Below are 20707 nucleotides of genomic sequence, written 5' to 3'. Positions count from 1 at the left end.
CACCCGAAACCCACAGGTCATAAGAGAGAAGATAGACAAGTGGGACCTTATTAAACTGACAAGCTTCTGCAAGGCCAAAGAAACCATCAAGAGAGCAGGGAGACAGCCTACAGACTGGGAAAAAATATTTGCCAACACCAGGTCTGACAAAGGCTTAACATCCTGGATCTACAAGGAACTGAAACGTGCTGAAAAGAAAAAAACAAACAACCCCATTATCAAATGGGCAAAAGATATGAATAGACACTTCACAAAAGAGGACATCCGAGCAGCCAACAAACACATGAAGAAATGTTCAACTCACTAATCATCAGGGAGATGCAAATCAAAACCACACTGAGATACCACCTAACTCCAGTCAGAATGGCAATTATCAACAACTCAAAAAATAACAGCTGCTGGAGAGGGTGTGGCGAAAAGGGAACACTTCTACACTGTTGGTGGGAGTGTAAACTAGTGCAACCTCTGTGGAAAGCAGTGTGGCAATTCCTAAAAGCTCTAAATATCAACCTCCCATATGACCCTGCAATCCCCCTACTGGGAATATACCCTGAAGAACTCAAATCACTCTATAAAAAAGATACCTGCACACGTATGTTTATCGCAGCGTTGTTCACAATAGCAAGAACCTGGAAACAACCATGCTGCCCATCAAAAGAGGACTGAATTTTAAAAATGTGGTACATATACACGACGGAATACTACGCAGCCATAAAAAAGAACAAAATCATGAATTTCGTAGCAACCTGGATGGAACTAGAGTCTATAATACTGAGTGACCTCTCACAGAAACAAAGATCCGAGTATCATATGTTCTCACTCATATAATGGACCTTGAACATCCAATGTAATACTATAAGAAAATGACTGACAGGAGTGGGAAACTATGGGAGGGAGGGGGATGGGATTAACAGTAGCAAATATCTGTCTGGGGAAGGGGAAACACCTCTTATCAACAGGGTGCCTGAATGAAACGTAATTGTACACCTGACCCTTAACTGTGCCCCACAAAACCATAATAAAAAATATTGATTTAAAAAAAATTAAAAAGGGCCTGACCTTTAACACTCTAGGAGTACCTGAAGAAAAAATCTCTGAGAGAAAAAGGCAAAACCTCACCCAGAAGTAAACAACATGGAGTTAACAAACTGTCTCTTAATAATAATGTACCCCAAATCCCCAAACAAAGAAAAAGAAAAATAGGGTTACTTTAATAATGAATAATCTAAGACAGAATTCACAGATGGTCTACCAGGAAATAATAGGGGCAGACTGCCAGAAAATAATAGAAGAAACTGTATCTACTTCAAAAAAAGAGATTTGTCGGAAAGGAAGAAGATTAAAAAGACAACTGGCAGCTGGGCTCAGTGGCTCAGCCTGTAATTCCAGCACTTTGGAAAACCGAGGAGAGTGAATTGCCTAAGCCCACAGGTTATAGACCAGCCCAGGCAACTTGGCGAGACCTCGTCTCTACAATAAATCAAAAATTAGCCAGTCGTGGTAGCACACGCCTGTAGTTCTGACTACTTGGTAGGCTGAGGTGGAAGGATCGCTGGAGCCCAGCAAGTTAATGCTAGGGTGGTTATGAGTGTGTCACTGCACTCCAGCATAGGCAATGGAGTGAGATGCCAACTCAAAAATAAATAAATAAATAAAAGCAACTGGCAAGACATATTTCCCTGTCCAGTTATGAGGACACAGCATTCATCCACTTGAAAGATGCAGCAACAAGACACCATCTTGGAAGCAGAGATACTGGATCCTCTCCAGACATGGAACTTGCTGATATCATTATCTTGGACTTCCCAGTCTCCAACACTGTGAGAGATAAATTTCTATTGCTTATAAATGATCCAATCTGTGGTATATTTTTATAGTTGCACAAAGATAAAGATTAATATCCAGATTATATACAGAACTATTAAAACTCAACAAAAAACAACCTGCAAGCCCACTGCTAACATAATACTCAACAGTAAAAAGTTGAAAGCATTTCCTTTAAGATCAGGAACAAGTATGATGCTAACTTTCACCACTTCCATTAAGTATAGTACTAGAAATCCTAGCCAAAGCAAACAGGCAAGAGAAAGAAATAATAGGCATCCAAATTAGAAAGAAAGAAGTTAAGTTGTCTCCATTTATAGATGACATGATCTTACATATAGAGAACTCTAAAGACTATATCAAAAAAGTGTTAAAACTAATAAATAAATTCAGTAAAATTGCAGGACACAAAATCAACATACAAAAATCGGTAGTGTTTTTGTGCACTAATAATGAGGGGAAAAGCTCCACGACATTGGTCTGGACTATTTTTTTTTTAAATATGATCTCAAAGCATAAGCAACAAAAAGCAGAAATAAGCCGGGCTCAGTGGTTCAGCCTGTAATCCCGTGCTTTGGGAGGCTGAGGTGGGTGGATTGCCTGAGCCCGGGTTCGAGACCTGCCTGGGCAACTTGGCGAGAACTCATCTCTACAATAAATCAAAAAAATTAGCTGGGCGTGGTAGTGCACGCCTGTAGTTCCAGCTACTTGGAAGGCTGAGGCGGAAGGATCACCGGAGCCCAGCAGGTCGAGGCTGTGGTGGCCAGGAGCAGCCACTGCACTCCAGCCTGGGCGACAGAGTGAGACTCCAACTCAAAAAAAAAAAAAAAAAGCAGAAATAGATAAATGAGACTCCATCAAACTGAAAAACTTCTGTACAGCAAAGGAAACAATCAACAGAGTGAAAAAAAAAATGGGAGAATATTTGCTGACCATCCATCTGATGAGTGGATCAATACCCAAAATATACAAGGAACTCATACAATCTAATAGCAAGAAAACAACCCAATTTTAAAATGGGTACATGATTTCCTCTATACACAGAATTGAAAAATGTCCAACTCATAGAAGCAGAGAGTACCAAGACCTGGGGGTGGGAAGGAATTGGGAGACGCTGGTCAACGATTATAAAATTTCAGCTGACTGAAGAATAATTCCAAGAAATCTATTGTACAACATGGTGACTGCAGTTAATAACACCATATTGCATACTTGAAAACTGCTAGGATCATAGATTTTTAAAGTATTCTCACTACAAATAACTGACAAATATATGAGGTAATACATATGTTAATTAGCTTAATTTAGCCATCTACAATCTATACATATTTCAAAATACCATGTAGTACCATAAAAATATATACAATATTTCTCAATTTAAAAATATATACTAAACCATGTATACACACTCGAACCAATTTAAAAATGGACACAGGACTTGAATAAACATTTCTTCAAAAAAAGATATATAAGTAGCCAATAAGCACATGGTAAGATGCTCAACATCACTAACCATTAGGGAAATGTAAACCAAAACTATGAGATACCACTTCACACTCATTAGGACAGCTACTATCAAAAAATAACAAATGTTGGCAGGGATGTGGAGAAATTGGAACCCTTGTGGACTGTTAGTAAGAATGTGGGAAACAGTATGGCGGTTTCCCAAAAAGTTATAAATAGAATTACCATATGATCCAGCAATTCCACTTCTGGGCTTGTACCCAAAAGAATTGAAAGCAGGGTCTTGAAAATATATTTGTACACCCATGTTCATAACAACACTATTCACAAGAGCTAAAACATGGATGCAATCTAAGTGTCCATTGACAAAAGAATGGATAAGCAAAATATGGTCTATACACATGGTAGAATATTATTCAGCCTTAAAAAAGAAGGAAATTCTGACACATGCTACAGGAAGGATGAACTTGGGGGACACTATGCTAAGTGAAAAAAGCCATTTACAAAAGGACAAATACTAAATGATCTCACTTATATGAGATATCTAAAGTAGTCAAATTCATGGAGACAGACAGGAAGTATAATGGTGGTTTCAAGAACTAGAGGGAGGGAGAAATGGGGAGTTTTTGTTTAATGTGTACAGAGTTTCAGTTTTATATTATGAGAAGAGTTCTGGAGATAAATGGTGGTAATAGTTATACAACATTATCAATATATTTAATACCATTGAACTGTACACTTAAAAATTGAAAAGATGATAAATTTTGTTATGCATATTTTGCTATAATAAAAATTAAAAAAAAAAAACAGAAGAAACTACCAACAAATTATAGAATCTGGCTCAGTTAGTTTGGGAAACAGTTGAGCATGACTATTACCTAGGGAATGCTGAACTTGTGGCTAACTCCACAGCTAGAAATTTCACTTCAAATGACAACACCTAGATCAGTGTCTCTTAAACTTTTTTTGCTATGGCCAGTCTACAGAGTCTTTTAGACTTTTTTTTTTAATTGTCACCTCCCCTAAATGCCTTAAATACTAAGGAATAAGACTTTGTTGAGTAGTGCTGAGCTTTGAAGAGCCACAAGTCAGTTATATCAAAGAATTGTTTGCTTCCCAAGAACAATTTTTGTACCATAGGAGGCCTTATTAAGATGTGTGCCTTGGATCAGTGGTTCTCAAATTTTAGAGTACATGAGAATCACCAGGATTGGGGGGGGCTTGTTAACACAGATTGCTGGGCCCCACTGCAGAGTTTCTGATTCGGTAGGTCTATGGTGGGTCCCATGAATTCCTGCATCTACAATACATGAGCGGCACAAAAACATGCCTGCTGGGGGACTCCAAAAATTAGAGTTGTCCAGCAATGCAGGGTTCCCTGGTAGTCTTGACTGAAAGTATTCCAACCCAGGTTGAGGCTTTATAGACAGGATTCCTCCATGGACTATGATGGTGTGTCTAAAGAGATAAGGCTAGATGGCCATCTCGGAACCACAGCGCCAGCCCACCTGGCTGTAGACAGTGGAGCTTAAAGGTAGACCCATGATGCAGCCACAAGAATCCAGACCACGTGCTAGCTGGCCTAATTTGAATGATGTGACACCAGAATTATAGCAGGTCCTGGCCCTCTAAAGCAGGTACAGCTAGAGGTCAGGTGTGCATCACGGCAAACTAAAAATCAAATTTCTAAGGAAGCAAGAAACATAAGTGAGTAAAGGAAGCTGATTAGCAAAGATGAGACGGGAGCAGCTGTGGGATGCCCGTCCCAGCATAAGAAAGCAGGCTGAATCTCCATGAAAGTCCCCTGCTCTCTTCCAGGGCCTTTCCTCTTTTAAGTCACAGAGCGGACTTCTCTTCCTTGCAATGACTATCCTCTCCTTTTGGGAGGCAGAGTTGGTACCCAAAACAGCACTACGCTCTTGCCACTCCACTTGCTGCTGATGGTTCTACAAAGTTCAGAAGATGACCTGGGAGCCCTTGATTGTGCAGGACATACTTCTGGCCCTGGGTTTCTGAGGAAGGTGGAGAACAGGGGACTGGGTAACAGGCAGGGCTGAGGCCAACTCTGCAGTACCACTGCCATCTCACATGTCCCAGTCTGGTCTGGATTTCAAATCGCCTAATTTAGTATCTGTAAGTGCTGCTCTTGTTTCTGCGACTTTCATTCGTCTTGGGCTTTCACGAATCCCAAATGCAAAGTTGTTCTTTTTAGATTTTTATACAGAAGCAAAATACTTATTAGCTCTGCCTTAAATTGGCTAGCTCTCCACTCCCCACTCCCCAATCCAGTATTTTCTTCCCTTGAATGCTAACAGTTTTGTGGATGGATGGCTTTAGAGTGAGAGTTAAAGTAAAACCTCACTAACTTTTATTATCTAGGGAGAAATTCAGCATGAAATAATGAAATGACTGAAGTGTCAATACTTTATAAGAAAGGAAATTAGAAAACCAACAAACCAAGGGAGAAACTCAAATCCGTCTATTAGCAAAATGCTTCCAAAGGGATATATACCTGAAAATATCTTATTCATATAAAGGCACCCACTTCTTTGAAAATTGAATGGGCTTTTTGGCAATAACAAGCCACAAACTACTGATGTGCACATTGACTTGGAAAATTTCAAATACATTATGCTGAGTGAAGAAGTCAGTCTTGCTGGGCGCAGGGGCTCAAGCCTGTAATCCCAGTACTTTGGGAGGCCAAGGAGAGAGGATTGCCTGAGCCCAGGGGTTCAAGATCAGTCTGGGCAATTTGGCAAGACCTCGTCTCCACAATAAATCAAAAATGTAGCCAGGCGTGGTGGTGCGTGCCTGTGGTTCCAGCTACTTGGAAGACTGAGGCAGAAGGAGCTCCTGAGCCCAGCAGGTCGAGGCTGCAGTAGGCCCATGAGTGTGCCACTGCACTCCAGCCTGGGTGACAGAGTGAGACTCCGACTCAAAAAAAAAAGAAAGAAGGAAAGAAAGAAGTCTCAAAAGGCTAAACACTGTATGATTCCATTTATAGGCTAATCTTAAAAAAAAAAAAAAAAAAAACTATAGTGATGGAGAACAGGCCAGTGGTTGCCAGGGATTATAGGGGGTTAGGGGGAGGTGAGGATGACTACACAGAGACATCATAAGGTTTTGTGAGGGAGGTGACGAAACTATTGTGTATGGTTGTGGTCATATGAACCTTTGCATCAGTCAAAATTCATAGAACAGCAAAGCCCCCCCAAAAGTCAATTTTACTCAATGATAACTTTTATAAATAACATTTAAAGTCACACTCACACAAAAAAGAAATGTGTTAAGATGCTTAAAAACAGCGTATACTCTTCAGTAGGTAAAACCTGGCCCCATGATCCTAGTTATGCAATAAATTTGTAGATTTTATTTTCCTCACAGAATGAAATCATAAACTTCAGCTTAACCCGAGCTAAATTAACAGAGATTCTGAATCATATGAATCTTAAACTAATGAAGAGAAACTGTCCTGCTGAAAAGTGGAGAAGCATGCCACATGTGGTGCCCATTCCCCAAGCATCAACACAGCCATACCACACAACTCTGTGACAGGCACCAAAGACAAAGATAAGACTAAAGAAACATCATGAGCTGTTCTGAACTTTTGAACTTAAACCCCTTCTGTAGTCAGTGAAACCACATGTCTTTATTAATGAATTTTCATAAGTTATATATGTAAATTAATAAAATATTATAAAAGACATAATTGCGATATAAGTACTTTCTAGGTAATGTACCCACATGCCACTAATAGCAACCATTCTGTAACATATCTAAATAGATGCCTCTTTCAATGTACAGGAAGAGATGGGAAGGCAAGAGATAAAATTCTATGATCTATACCTGAACAGACTCTCTCTCTTACACACATAATCGTGATGAAATGAAATGGTCAAGAAAATCCCCAAATATAGCAACTATTAAAAGATAAGTGTAATAAAATGTTTAAAGACACTACAAAACATCCAAAAGCCGACAGAAGTCAGAGGAAAATTTAATTTAAGAAAACTGCAAGGGGGGCTCGGTGGCTGTAATCCCAGCACTTTGGGAGGCTGAGATGAGTAGACTGCCTGAGCCTGCGGGTTCGAGACCCACCCAGCATCTTGGCAAGAACTTGTCTCTACAATAAATCAAAAATTAGCCAGGCGCATGCCTGTAGTTCCAGCTACTTGGAAGGCTGAGGCTGGATGATCACTGGAGCCCAGCAGGTGGAGACTGTGGTGGCCGGGAGCATGCCACTGCACTCCAGTTTGAGCAACAGAGTGAGACTCCAACTAAAAAAAAAAAAAAACTGCAACTGGAATAGGTGGAACCTGTGAGTTTGCAGCTTACCAGCCACAGGGTATAACTTTACCCCAAAGGCTACAGAAAATATTGATGGGAAAAAACTGCTTTACCAGCTGAACATGTCAGATATCAGAATTCAGGACTAGAAATAAGTAGAAATTTATAAGGGAAGTCCTGGAAGCATAAGAACCACAGAATGAGTTAATCTACATATGAATTAAGGAGACCCCAAGGGACTCAGCAAAAAAGAAGTCAGATGCCAAAGAGATATACCCTCTTGAAAGATGGAACTACACAGGATCAGATCTGTGAGTTTCACATTTTCCTTAACCAACATTCATCAACTTGGGCAGCTCTAGTGGCAGAAAGCTGAAGCCAGATGGTTTGAAGGGTCCGCGTACAGAGTCCAAAACAGGCGAAGCAAGGAAAACACAGAGAGGGTAAGCCACATCCATGCCCAAATCTTTGTCTGACCACCAATTTTGCAGGCACAAGGAATAACTCTACAGGACCAGGCTAAAGAAGAAACTATGAGAATCATACAAACAGATGTCAGCGGCTGCAAATCACAAAGGAGACATAGTTTGCAGTTTGAATGTAGGCAAGTTAAAACGCCTACTAGGACAACAATTCTCAAAAAACACAAAAGTTTTCCATGGTTTCAATATATTAGCAGTGACTCATTTTCAAAGAAAATGCAAAGAAACAGGAAAGTGCCACCCATATTCATGAAAAAAAATAAGCAGTTAATATAACTAAATTTGAATAGGCCCAGATATTAGCAGGTAAGGATTTCAAACCAGCTTTACAAATATGTTCAAATAATTAATATAAAATAATTCAAAGAATTAAAGAAAAATGTGATCAATGAATAAATGGATAAAGAATCTCAACAAAGAAATAAAACACTGTACAATAACAGAAATTCTAGCACTGAAAAGTGCAATAATTATTATTTTTGATGGGCTCAACAATAGCATATAACTAGCAGATGAACCAGAATATAGATCAAGAGAAATCATCTAAACAAAGAAGACAGAAAACTTCTTGAAGAACAGATAAGATTTCAGAGGCTTATAAGACAACATGAAGTACCCCAACACACTAGAATCCCCAAAAAAGAAGGGAGCAGGTGACACAAAAACAATTGAAGAAATAATGGCCAAAAACTCCCCAAATTTGGTAGAAAGCAATAATTTACAGATTCAAGGAGCTCAGCAAATCACAAGTAAGACAAACAAAAAGCAAAGCCACTCCTAGACTGCTATGGTTTGAATGTCTGCCCCCTCTAAAATTCATGTTGAAACTTGATCCCAGTCTATTGGTAATAAGAGGTGGAGTCTTTCTAGAAAGATATTAAGGCATGATGACTCTATCCTCATGAATGAATTAGCATCAGTACCTTGATCTTGGACTTTCAAGCCTCTGGAACTGTGAGAAATAAATTTATGTTGTTTATAAATCATTCAACCTCATTTTTTTTTATAGTAGCACAAACAGGCTTAGGTAAGGCCCCCTAACCAGTTCACAGTCTGTTAGAAACTTGGCTGCACAGCAGAAGGTAAGCAGTGGGTAAGCAGAGCTCTGCCTATGGTCAGATCAGTGGTGGCATTAGATTCTCATAGGAGTACAAACCCTACTGTGAACTGCACATGTAAGTGATCTAGGTTGCATGTTCCTTATAAGTTGGACTGCAAATCCACCCCCACCCTGTCCACAAAAAAAACTTGTCTTCCACGAAACCAGTCCCTAATGCCAAAAAGGTTGGGGATTACTGGGCTAAGACATAAACACATCACAGTCAACTGAGGGAAGGAAGGAAGGAAGGAAGGAAGGAAGGAAGGAAGGAAGGAAGGAAGGAAGGAAGGACCAAAGTTAAAGAGAAAATCTTGAAAGCAAAGAAAAATGACACATGTATATGAGAGGACAACAATAACAACTGACTTCTCACCAGAAACTATTAAAGTCAAAAGATATCAGAACAATATATTCAAAGTACTGAAGAAAATAAGCTATCTCTAATAACTCTACACCCAGATTAACTATGAAAGTGAAGTAAAAAACATTTTCAGTAAACAAAAGTGACATAATGTCTTGCCAACAGAATTTCACTATGAGAAATGAATGCTAAGGAAAGTATTTTAGCCTAAAGAAAAGTGACACTGGATGGCAACTAGGAACTATACAAAAAAAATTTTTTTAAGGTAAATATGTGAGTGGCCAGGCTCAGTGGCTCAGCCTGTAATCCCAGCACTTTGGGAGGCCAAGGCAAGTGAATTGCCTGAGCCCATGGGTTCGAGATCCTCCTGGGCAACTTGGAGAGACCTCATCTCTACAATAAATAAAAAATTAGCCAGGCATGGTAGCGCACACCTGTAGTTCCAGCTACTTGGAAGGCGGAGGTGGAAGGATAGCCGGAGCCCAGCAGGGCGAGGTCTGTGGTGGCCGGGAGTGTGCCACTGCACTCCAGTCTGGGTGACAGAGTGAGTGAGACTCCAGCTCAAGAAAAAAAAAGTGAGCAAATATTTTTTGATTATACATTTTTTTCTTTTATTTTCTTAATATTGTTAAAAGACAAGACTACTTAGCAAAAATTACAAATCAGCATTGATAGGTTTATAACATAAACGTATATTATATGACAACAATAGCTCTATGTTAATATAATAAAATTAGGGGTATATAAAAATACACTTTTGCAAGGTTTCTATATTTTACCAAGAGAATTCAATATTATCTAAGTAACTTGGGATGCATATAGAATCCCTAGAGAAACAACTTTAAAAATGTAAAAAGAGCTAGAAAGCCAACAGACAAATTGAAACAGAATACTAAAATATATTTGATTAAAACCAAAGAATACAAAAAAAGAGAAACAGAGGAACAAAAAAGATGACATGAAACATCACAAAAGGAAAGTCTTAAGTACAACCATATCAATAATTAATGTAAATAGAATAGCACTCCAATTAAAAGACAGACTGTTATGACTAGATTTACAATCTAAGACCCAATTGTATGCTGTCAACAAAACAAATGCTTTAAAAATAAAGGCACAAATAGACAAAATGTAAAATAGTAAAACCAGGAAAAAATACTTCCCATGCAAACAGTAAGCATAAGAAAGAAGCATAAGAAGTATCCATGTAATATCAGACAAAATAGTATTCATAACAAGAAATATTACTGGAGAAAACTGGGTACAGTTTATAATGATAAAAATGGTCAATACATAAGATAAATATAAGTTATAAACATAGCTGTAACTAATAACAAAACTTCAAAAATGCATACAATAAAAACTGACAAAACTAAAGGGAGAAAGAGATGAATCCACAATCACAAGTAAAGACTTTAACAGGCTTCTCTCAGAAATTGACAGAACTAGAACAAAATATAGGTAAGAATGTAGATATGAATGACACTACCAACCACCTTAACCTGACAGTTCTAAACACTACACCAACACTTACAGAATATGCATACTATTTTAAGTCCATGTAGAGTGTTCACAAAGATAGACCACATACTAGGCCATAAAACAACTCTCAATAGTTTTCAGAATATTAAAATGTAGCAGATTGTATTCTCTCATGTCAACAGGAATAAATTAGAAATCGACAAAAATAAAACATCTGAGATAGTCCCCCCCCCAAAACATCTGGCATTTTAAACTCACTTTCAAAGAACCCATAGAAATCAAAAGGTAAATTACAAAATATTTTCAGTTGAATAATGATGAAACTGACAAATTAGACTTCAGCAAAATTTAAAACTTCTGCTCTTTGAAAAACAGTTACCAAAATGAAAATGTTTTCAAAACTTATATTTGATAAAGAACTGATACCTAAAATAGATAAAGTACTCTCAAAGTTCAATAATAAGAAATAACCCAATAAAAAATGGGCCAAAATATTTGAATACACACTTCATCAAACAAGAAATGTGACCACCAAATAAGCCCATGAAAAAGTTCAATTCCACTCATCATTAGGAAAATGCTAATTAAAACCAAAATTAGCCCAAATACAGTGGCTCACACCTGTAATCCTAGCATTTTGGGATGACTGAGGTAGGAGGATTGCTTGAGTCTAGGAGTTTGAGACCAGCCGTGGAAACATAGCAAGACCTCATCTCTACAAAAAGTAAAAAAAAAAATTAGCCAGGCGTGGTGCTGTGTGCCTATAGTCCCAGCTACTTGGGAGGCTAAGGCAGATGGATCACCTGAATCCAGAAGGTTGAGGCTGCGGTGAGCCGTAATCGAGCACTGCACTCAAAAAAGAAAACAAAATTAGATACCACTTCACACTTTGTAGAATAGCTAAAATTAAAATGACTGGCAACACTAGGTACTGGCAAGGATATAAGCAACTAGGACTCTCATACATTGCTGCTGGTGATATGTATAGCAATTCCATGGAAATATTTTTATTTTGTCTCTCCCAAAATAAATTAATCTAAAAATAGGCAATCACAAATTTTAAGTTGTCAATGTATACCTGAAAAATACATTTGCTTCCTTTATTTAATTTTCTACAAGTTTGATACTTTTTTTTTTTTTGAGTTGGAATCTCACTCTGTCGCCCAGGCTGGAGTGCAGTGGCACACTCACAGCCACCCCAGCGTCGACCTGCTGGGCTCTGGCGATCCTTCTGCCTCAGCCTTCCAACTAGCTGGTACTACAGACATGCATCACCACGCCCAGCCAATTTTCCATTTATTCTAGAAACGAGGTCTCACCAGGTTGCCTGGGCTGGTCTCAAACCTGTGGGCTCAGGCAATCTATTCACCTCGGCCTTCCAAAGTGCTAGGATTACAGGCTGAGTCACCGAGCCCGGCCAACACTTCTTAAACCAAATTAAATTGCTGGATAACTAGCATCATTGATGAAAATAATGTGACCTAGGAAGAAGCTTGAGAGAAATTTCCACTGAGTTTGTGGAAGTCATCAGAAATGAAAAGACAGAAATTCAAGCACCTAGTCTGATCTGACTCAGCTCAATATCTTGAGGTCCTCCTCCTTCCACTCCAAGACTCTAAAACTGCCTGGGGAGGAAACAGGCAGTCGCAAGGAACTGTTGCTTCCTCTCTGTGGAACTGAAAGCCCTTGGTGTCGCTGCCTCCAGGGGAGCAGCAGCAGGACCAGCCAAGACCAAAGCCAAGCTGTTTCTGCCCCATATCTGTCATCCTTACACATCAAGTTGGAATCTGTTAACGGTTTTTGTCACGATAAGGAGGGTGTCTATACCACAAATGATTCTGCTACGGATTCAAAACCAGCCATTTGATAGAAGTGTTAACTAATGAGTCTCCCAGGCAAGTGAAATTACAAAAAGTTTCCCTTCCATTTTAATTATTCTCCAGGCCTCTTAGTCTATCTTAAATTAATGACTAAAGAACACAATCATTTAAAAAAAAAGTGGAGCCGGGCACAGTGGCTCAGCACTTTGGGAGACCAAGATGAGAGGATTGCCTGAGCCCAGGAGTTCAAGACCAGCCTGGGCAACTTGGTGAGACCTTGTCTCTACAATAAATCAAAAAATTATCCAAACGTGGTTGTGTGGTCCTGGAGTTCCAGCTACTTGGAAGGCTGAGCTGGAAGGATCCTCTGAGCCCGGCAGGTAGAGGCTGCGGTGGCCATGAGCGTGTCGTTGCGCTCCAGGCTGGGCAACAGAGTGAGACTTCAACTCAAAAAACAAAAAAGTGGAAGGGCACATCAAAATCAAAGAGAAAATGGCTATCAGAGTAAAGGAGCTGAGAGACACAAGTGCTAAAGCCTCTATGCCTGAACTTACTGAATAATAAATTAACACAGAAGTTGTTAGAATGGGAAACCGGTCATATCACACTGAGGGGGGGAAATGTGAGACCCACAGATTTGTGTCCATCCTGGACAGGTAGAGCATATACACAATATGAGCGTGACTCTGACCAAACTCAGCCTCTTTATCCCCTAAGAAAAACACTCAACTCAGTGGCCCATCTGTGACAGTTTACTGGGAAAACTCATTTTTTACTAAAATTGAGAACTTTATAAGAACCAAATGATGGAGCTGAGACCAGTTGAGTGAGAGACAATGACAGCCTTTAAAAATTACTCTTATAATCCAAGTTGCATGGGAGGCTGTTGTCAGAGGATCACCTGAACTCAGGAGTTCAAGGCCATAGGAAGATCCAATTTCTAAAAAAGAAAAAAACAGTTAAAGAAAGCAACTTTAAAAAAAGAGACCAATCCCTTCAGCAAAATGGTTCTAGTTCCACACTCACTACTTGTCATTGACCCTCAAGTCACAGTCTTTCAACCTAACGTTATCATGGCCGGACTCCCTCTCTTCTGAGGTAATGTCTATAAATGTTGGCATCCAGGGTGCTTTTGCTCCACATGTCAGCTATTCACAATGGTATTTTTCCTGACAACTAAATGGTAACATTAAAGCAAAGAAATTAGATTTTACACCATTAACTGTAATATGTTTTTTAAAGGGGGACATAGGCCCTGCCTGAGAATCAAAGGGACACGCTTTTCACCAGTATTCCTGTGAGACAAGAAATGTGGTGAAAATAAAACCTATACCTTGGGTTTATTTAAACAATTGCTTAATTAGGGTACTTCCTGTAGCAGAAGATTCACTCTGTGCAATGCTAAGGGAGCTCTCCAAGACAGACTGACATGAAAAGCGCTCCCCTCACCCTCAGCCTAAAAGGGCACTAGTGTGTCCCTCACCTTTCATTTTCATTGTGTAAAATCCGACAGCCACTCCATGTCTCCACAGGATTTTAGCTTGCTCCTTCACAGAGTGAGGTAAAAAAAACATGTCATCATCATCCAAATTTCTCTCCAATCTTCCAAAAATAATGACGTTTAGAATGAAAAGCACAATCCTTTCCCCAAATGACTCAACCTTTCAAGAAAAAAAAAAAAGAACAAACATCAAGTGAGACCAAAGAGGAAAATCAGACGCGATAAATTTTGTGCTTGGATTCGACCCATATATTGGGGCCAGGTGCATGCTCCACCTCCACAGGACTCTCTTTGTACTGAAAAGCCAAAATATGCATCATGGCTTCTCACAGAGGCTTTGCCACCACTGACCTTTCACACAATGTTGCATCCAAGAGTGAGGAAGAATGCCAGGAGAGGGCTCTGGGTCCCCAGGGCCACAGAGGTAGAGCTTAAGTCGACAGGGCACAGTCAATCACATGTTAACAAAACAGGAAATTAACTCTAGGGATGCCAGACGAACCCTTTTCAGCAGATACACTAGATATGTCCTGAAATAAACCCAATCTGCCACTTTAGCAATAGCAGAATCCTAGTCCCAGAATTCTGGCCCTTAGAAGAAGGGTAAATAATTGAGAAGATCAATTACTACACCAAAAGCAAGTGATTTTCAACAGCTTGTGACAGATTTGGAACATACACTGGAGTTCCAATCCCAGAGAATGACCACCACTTAAGGCTCATCCCATTCTAAGGCTGTAAAATAGAGCCATCTCTTGCCCATAGCAAAGTCATCACAAGTAAGGAAATTGTATTGTGGTCAAAGTCAGGCCCACACAGGGTTAGAAGCTTTCTCTTTCACAAGTCAAAATGACTTCATGCTCCTGCCTTGTAAAATTCTCTGCATTTGTGTAACTCGTGGATGGCAAATATGTGGCAGAAACTGAGGCCTCCACTCCGGTGCTCACAGCAGACTTAGCTGTCTGGCTAGGCCTGTTCATGGTCTCAGAATCCTCCTCAATGTGGCCTACCAGACAGCCACAACAACTGCCAAAATATGGTCCATGAGATGAAACCAACCAGCTATTTACAAAGTGACAGTACTCCTGTATTGAAGTTAACTCTAACAACACTGCTATGTGATAGCCTATGTGTGTGTGTGTTTGCTTGTCACCACCTTCAGCTCAACAATGCCATTATCTGGGCTGTGACTTCCACCTACATGCTACCATTTGATTCTCACCACCCACCAGGGATCTCTGGTTCACAGGTGAAAAACTGAAACTAAAAGAGGGTATGTGATTGCAGGTATTGATTTCCCCACCTCATTTCAAAGAGGACTTGAGACAGCTGGACAAGGAGGCTGTCAGAGGCAGGCTCAAAACAACAGGCCGGGCCTTCTGAGTTCAGCCTGTGGTTCCCTTCTGCATCCTCATCCATTGAAATGAGATTTTTGGGGAAGGGAAGAAGTCTAATTCAAATATTAATGCTTGGTTTTATATTTCATCCATGACCCTTTAATCATCATCATCATTATCATCATCACCATTTGTGGTGGTGGCTTCTTAGCCTGGATTAGCTGGGAGTCTTCAGCAACTCACAACCCCTTTGAGCCTCAGTTTCCTCCACTGGTCAAGGGAGAAGATCATTTAAGTGGTCTCTGAAATACTCGTGTTTTTCAAATGCTCTCATAATAAAAATAAGGTAACTTGCAGCATCTAGCAAATGGCACAAAGTTTTCAGTGCCAATAAACTTACGAATTGGCCAGAATGTAAAATATTTCACCTTCATCTGGAGCTAAATCTTAGATGAGAAAAAGATTTGTGAAAACCACCCCAGCTTGGCTTCGAGAAGCCGCCACATTTTATATCTCAGACAGTGGCAGCCAAATCAAGTTCAGACTTTAAGAATAACTAGCTAGTCACAAAACTGGATCAGTATAATGTAGGAGGCTATATTTTTCAACTTATAAAATCAAAAAGTTCAGGGGAAAGCCAGAAGAGAAAAGCAGATTGCATCTGGCAGAAGGGAAATATCCAATCAAAAGCTGACAGGAGAAAAAGGAGAAAAAGAAAATGCACTTAATTTGTCCAATTTCATTACAGGGGGGAAAATGTGTGACATGTGATCTTGACTAAGAAATGTTTCTGAAAACACAATACTGAGATCCAGTTCTTATCCCTCATTAGGAACACTAATTATGTTAAAAGGAAAAAAAACATTAAGAAAGCTTTTTTTTTTTTTGGTAATCTGTGAAGAAGAACTGGCTAAGAAACAAAATGTAATTAAAAGAAAAAGGGAAAAAAATAAGTCAAGATTCAGAATTCCACAGAGGGGGGAAATATCCCCATGTACAGCTGGGGTAAGATAGATTTTTACAACATGGATCATTAGGTGAAAATAGCATTCAAGTTTCTTTCTATTCACAACATAGGCCACATTTTCAGAAAATGTAGGGGGTTTTCTCAACTAAACTTAGAAGAAAGGACAAACGAAGGAAGTAATGACTCTCATTCTGAAAAAAATTATGTAAAGAGCCAATTCAGAGCAGCCAATCACTAAATAGCCACCTGGCCATCTGTGACACAGGAGCTAGGACAGCCACACAAACAGGTACACCAGGCATCATGCTGGGTACATCATGTTCATTTGCTGAATCTCAAGTCATCATTAATTCTCTGGAATAAAAACCTTTTCAAAATAATATCTGTTGAGTTAATTAAAATCAGACCTTAAAAAATACAACCAACAGAATGGCGGGGGGGAAGATGTAAATCATATATGTGATAAGAGACTTGCATCTGGAATCATATATATTAAAACACTCTCACAACTCAACAGTGAAAAGTCAAATAACACAATTAAAAATGGACCAATAGACATTTTCCCAATTAAGGTATATAACTGGCCAATAAGTACATGAAAAGATGCACAGCATCCCTTAGCCATCAGGGAAATGCAAATCAAAATCACAATGAAGCCAGTTGGGTGGTTCATGTCTATAATCCCTGTGTTTTAGAAGTCCAAAGTGGGAGGCCTGCTCGAGGCCAGGAGTTTGAGAATAACCTGAGCAACACAGTGAGAACCTATCTCTACAAAAATTTTAAAAATCAGCCAAGCATAGTGGTGAGCACCTGTAGTCCCAGTTACTCTGGTGGGAGAATAACCTGAGCCTGGGATTGCAAGGCTACAGTGAGCTATGACTGGCACTGCACTCCAGCCTGAGCAACAAAGCAAGCCCCAGTCTCTTAAAGCACACACACACACACACACACACACACACACACACACACACACACACACACACACAATAACAAGTGCTGACAAGGATGTGGGGCAACTGAAACCCCTCAAACACTGCAGGTAAGAATGTCAAACTATGCAGCTGCCAGGGAAGGTTCTTTGGCAGTTCCTTAGTATGTTAAACATAGAGCTACCTTATGACCAGTGGTTCTACTCCTAGGTGTATGCCCAAGAGAACTGACAATGTATGTCTTCACAGAAACTTGTACACAAATGCTCATAGAAGTATTATTCATAGCAGCCAAAACATGGAAACAACTCAGATGTCCATCAACTGTTGAATGGAGAAGAAAATGTGGTTTGTCTATACAATGTACTATTGTTCAGCAAAAAAAAGAAAGAAATTATGTACTGATGTTATAATATGAATGAACCCTAGAAAAATTATGCTAAGTGAAAGAGGCAAGTCACAAAGACAACATGTTGTATAGCTCAATTTATATGAAATATATCCAGAAAAGGCAAATCCATGGAGATAGAAAGATTAGTGGTTGTCAGGGACTGGGGAGAGAGAATGAGGGGGTGACTGCTAGTAGATATGGGGCTTCTTTTTTGGCATGATGAAAATGGTATGGAATTAGTAGTGATCGATATGCAACTTGGTGAATATACTAAAAGTCATTGAACTGTACACTTTTAAAGAGTAAAGTTCATGGTGTGTGAATTACATTTCAATGAAGCTGTTATTTAGGGAAAAAAACTTATTTTTAAGATTGCTCAGCAGAAAAAGAATGAATTACCAACTTATTCTTCAAACTGAATCTGAGAGAGTACTGATATTTCATTTAGTGTTTACAAGGCCCTATGAAAGGGATCAAATGGCATCCCAAACAACTGTGAACAGACCGCACATTTCAAGATGACTAAGAAATACCATGTTTCTTCTTATCTACAAAATTATGATAAATATACTAATCAGATGAAAATGGGCAGATGTGAGGCATACAGTCCGAACTCTCAGCTGGTTGCTGCCTTCTTCCTTAGCCTCTGCCCCAGCCAAAGTTCAGCCGAGAGGACTCTGCCTGGACTTCTGAGAAACTGTCGTGGTGCCTGCCTACACTCCCACCAGCCCAGGTCCCTGCTTTGGAACTGCTCTACAGAGCCACAGCTCTTCAAAGGTTGCCAGGTCTGATGTCAGAGAGATCGGCTCAGCCTCAATGTTGTCATCTGCAAAACAAATACCCTGAAGATTCTGAAATTAGAGAATCCCTATAAAGAATTTCAGGTAACATATAGGATAGTATCTGACACAATTTTGCCAACAGATGTCTGAATGCACTAAGTAGAACTTTTCCACACAATAGAAAGCCCATGTAGATTAAGGTTTTAAAACTTAGACATAAGGGGCTGTGCAGGAAAACAAAAGAGACTTACCAATAGCCAGATATCTTTTGTTTATAGCCACTTATTACAATTCTCCTTGTAGGCAGGGTGTTACAAACAACTGTGTCTCCCCAAAAAGATGCTGAAGTCCTAATCCCCAATACCTGTGAATGTAGCCTTATTTGGATGTAGGGTCTCCGCAGATGATCAAGTCAAGATGAGGGCATTAGGGTGGTCCCTAAACCAACATGACTGGTGTCCTTATAGATTTCTTTTTTGTTGTTGTTGAGTTGGAGTCTCACTCTGGCGACCAGGCTAGAGTGCAGTGGCACGCTCCCAGCTACCACAGCCTTGCCCTGCTGGGCTCCAGCAATCCTTCCGCATCAGCCTTCCAAGTAGCTGGAACTACAGGTGCACACTACCATGCCCGGCTAAATTTTTTTTTTATTTATTGTAGAGACAAGGTCTCGCCAAGTTGCCTAGGCGGGTCTTGAACCCATGGGCTCAGGCAATCCACTCACCTCGACCTCCCAAAGTGCTGGGATTACAGGCTGAGTCACTGAGCCCGGCCAGTTCTTATAAATTTCAACAGAGACAGACACATCAGTGATGTGAATGATGTGAAGACACAAAGAACGTCATCTACAGGCCAATGAACCTCTGCAGCTACCAGAAGCTAGGAGAAAAGCCTAGAATAGATTATTTTGCACAGCCCTCAAGAAAAAGCAGCCCTGTTGATCCCTTGATTTTGGACTTCCAGTCCAGGACTGTGATACAATACATTTCTGCTTTTTTTTTCCCCCCCTGAAAGACTCACAATTATCTTTATTGAAAAACAAAGGAGAGAAAAAGAGAAATAAGGTACCTAGGAGGTCCTTGTTTCTATAACATACATTTCTTTGTTTCTCTTTTGTTCCTAGACTTATTTCTATCACATGCCACAGGCACATACTTTATGTAGTGACCTAACTCTCTAAATCTATTTCTTTATTTTTCCATTTTTATTTTAGATTCAGAGGTACACATGCATGTGTGTTACATGGACATATTATGTAGTGGCGGGGAGGTGGTGGGTTGGGTCTCAGGTGGCCCATTCCCCAGATAGTGAACATGTATCCCATAGGTAATTTCTGAACCCTTACCCCCCACCACCACCCCCCATTTACGTTTTTTTGAACCACCCAGTTTATGATACTGAGTTAAGACAGCCTAGGAAATGAATACATGGAGTGGACTTCTTTAAATTTTCAACATGATAGTAAGTACCTTGACCTCGAAAATCTTCTTTACAGTGTGTGTTCATTTAAAACTGCACGGACTCACCTTCATCAGTCCTTCTCTTGCAGGATCAGTGGTTCTTAGTACATCTTCTGTGGACCACCAGGATTCCTTTATGTAAACAGCCACAACTAAAGAGAAAGCCAGGAGAAGGTGATGATGTGCACACAGCCAACAGACCAACACGGGGCAGTTCGAACCACGGGAAGATAGGGTATGAAGGAAAGATGACATGTGGGGAAAGCCAGGATATCTTTAGAGTTGAAGTTTCTGAGTCTTGACCAGGACAGAGAGTGGCCATTCTCACCTAAAGGGGACTTCACAGATGTTTCACAGGAGGCCTGTTACTGACTCTAATATAGTATATATTCCAATGTTTGGGGATAGAACAGGAAACAGAATATTGACAAATCCAATTGGTAAGAATTACCTTCTTTTAAAATTTACAAATATTGACAAAAGTCAAACCATGTGCCACAACTCAAAACTTGCCAAATATAGTA

The 20707-nt window shown here is 39.8% G+C and overlaps 1 protein-coding gene across 1 annotated transcript in view; it reads right to left on the bottom strand.

The window, feature by feature from the left end:
- Positions 1-20335, bottom strand: part of FAM169B (family with sequence similarity 169 member B) — a 44934-nt gene extending 24599 nt beyond the window's left edge. Inside the window, exons 1-2 of the mRNA XM_008055349.1 lie at positions 20250-20335; positions 14303-14480 (exon numbers count right to left, since the gene is read on the bottom strand). Of these exons, the coding sequence (XP_008053540.1) occupies positions 14303-14480; positions 20250-20255 (184 nt within the window). The 5' untranslated portion in view covers positions 20256-20335. The remainder of the gene's footprint in view (positions 1-14302; positions 14481-20249) is intronic.
- Positions 20336-20707: the final 372 nt, after the last annotated feature.

Source organism: Carlito syrichta, unplaced genomic scaffold (genome assembly GCF_000164805.1).
Source record: "Carlito syrichta isolate Samal-C Ts95f unplaced genomic scaffold, Tarsius_syrichta-2.0.1 Scaffold301827, whole genome shotgun sequence".
NCBI classification, from domain to species: domain Eukaryota; kingdom Metazoa; phylum Chordata; class Mammalia; order Primates; family Tarsiidae; genus Carlito; species Carlito syrichta.
This window is presented reverse-complemented; position numbering and strand designations above follow the sequence as displayed.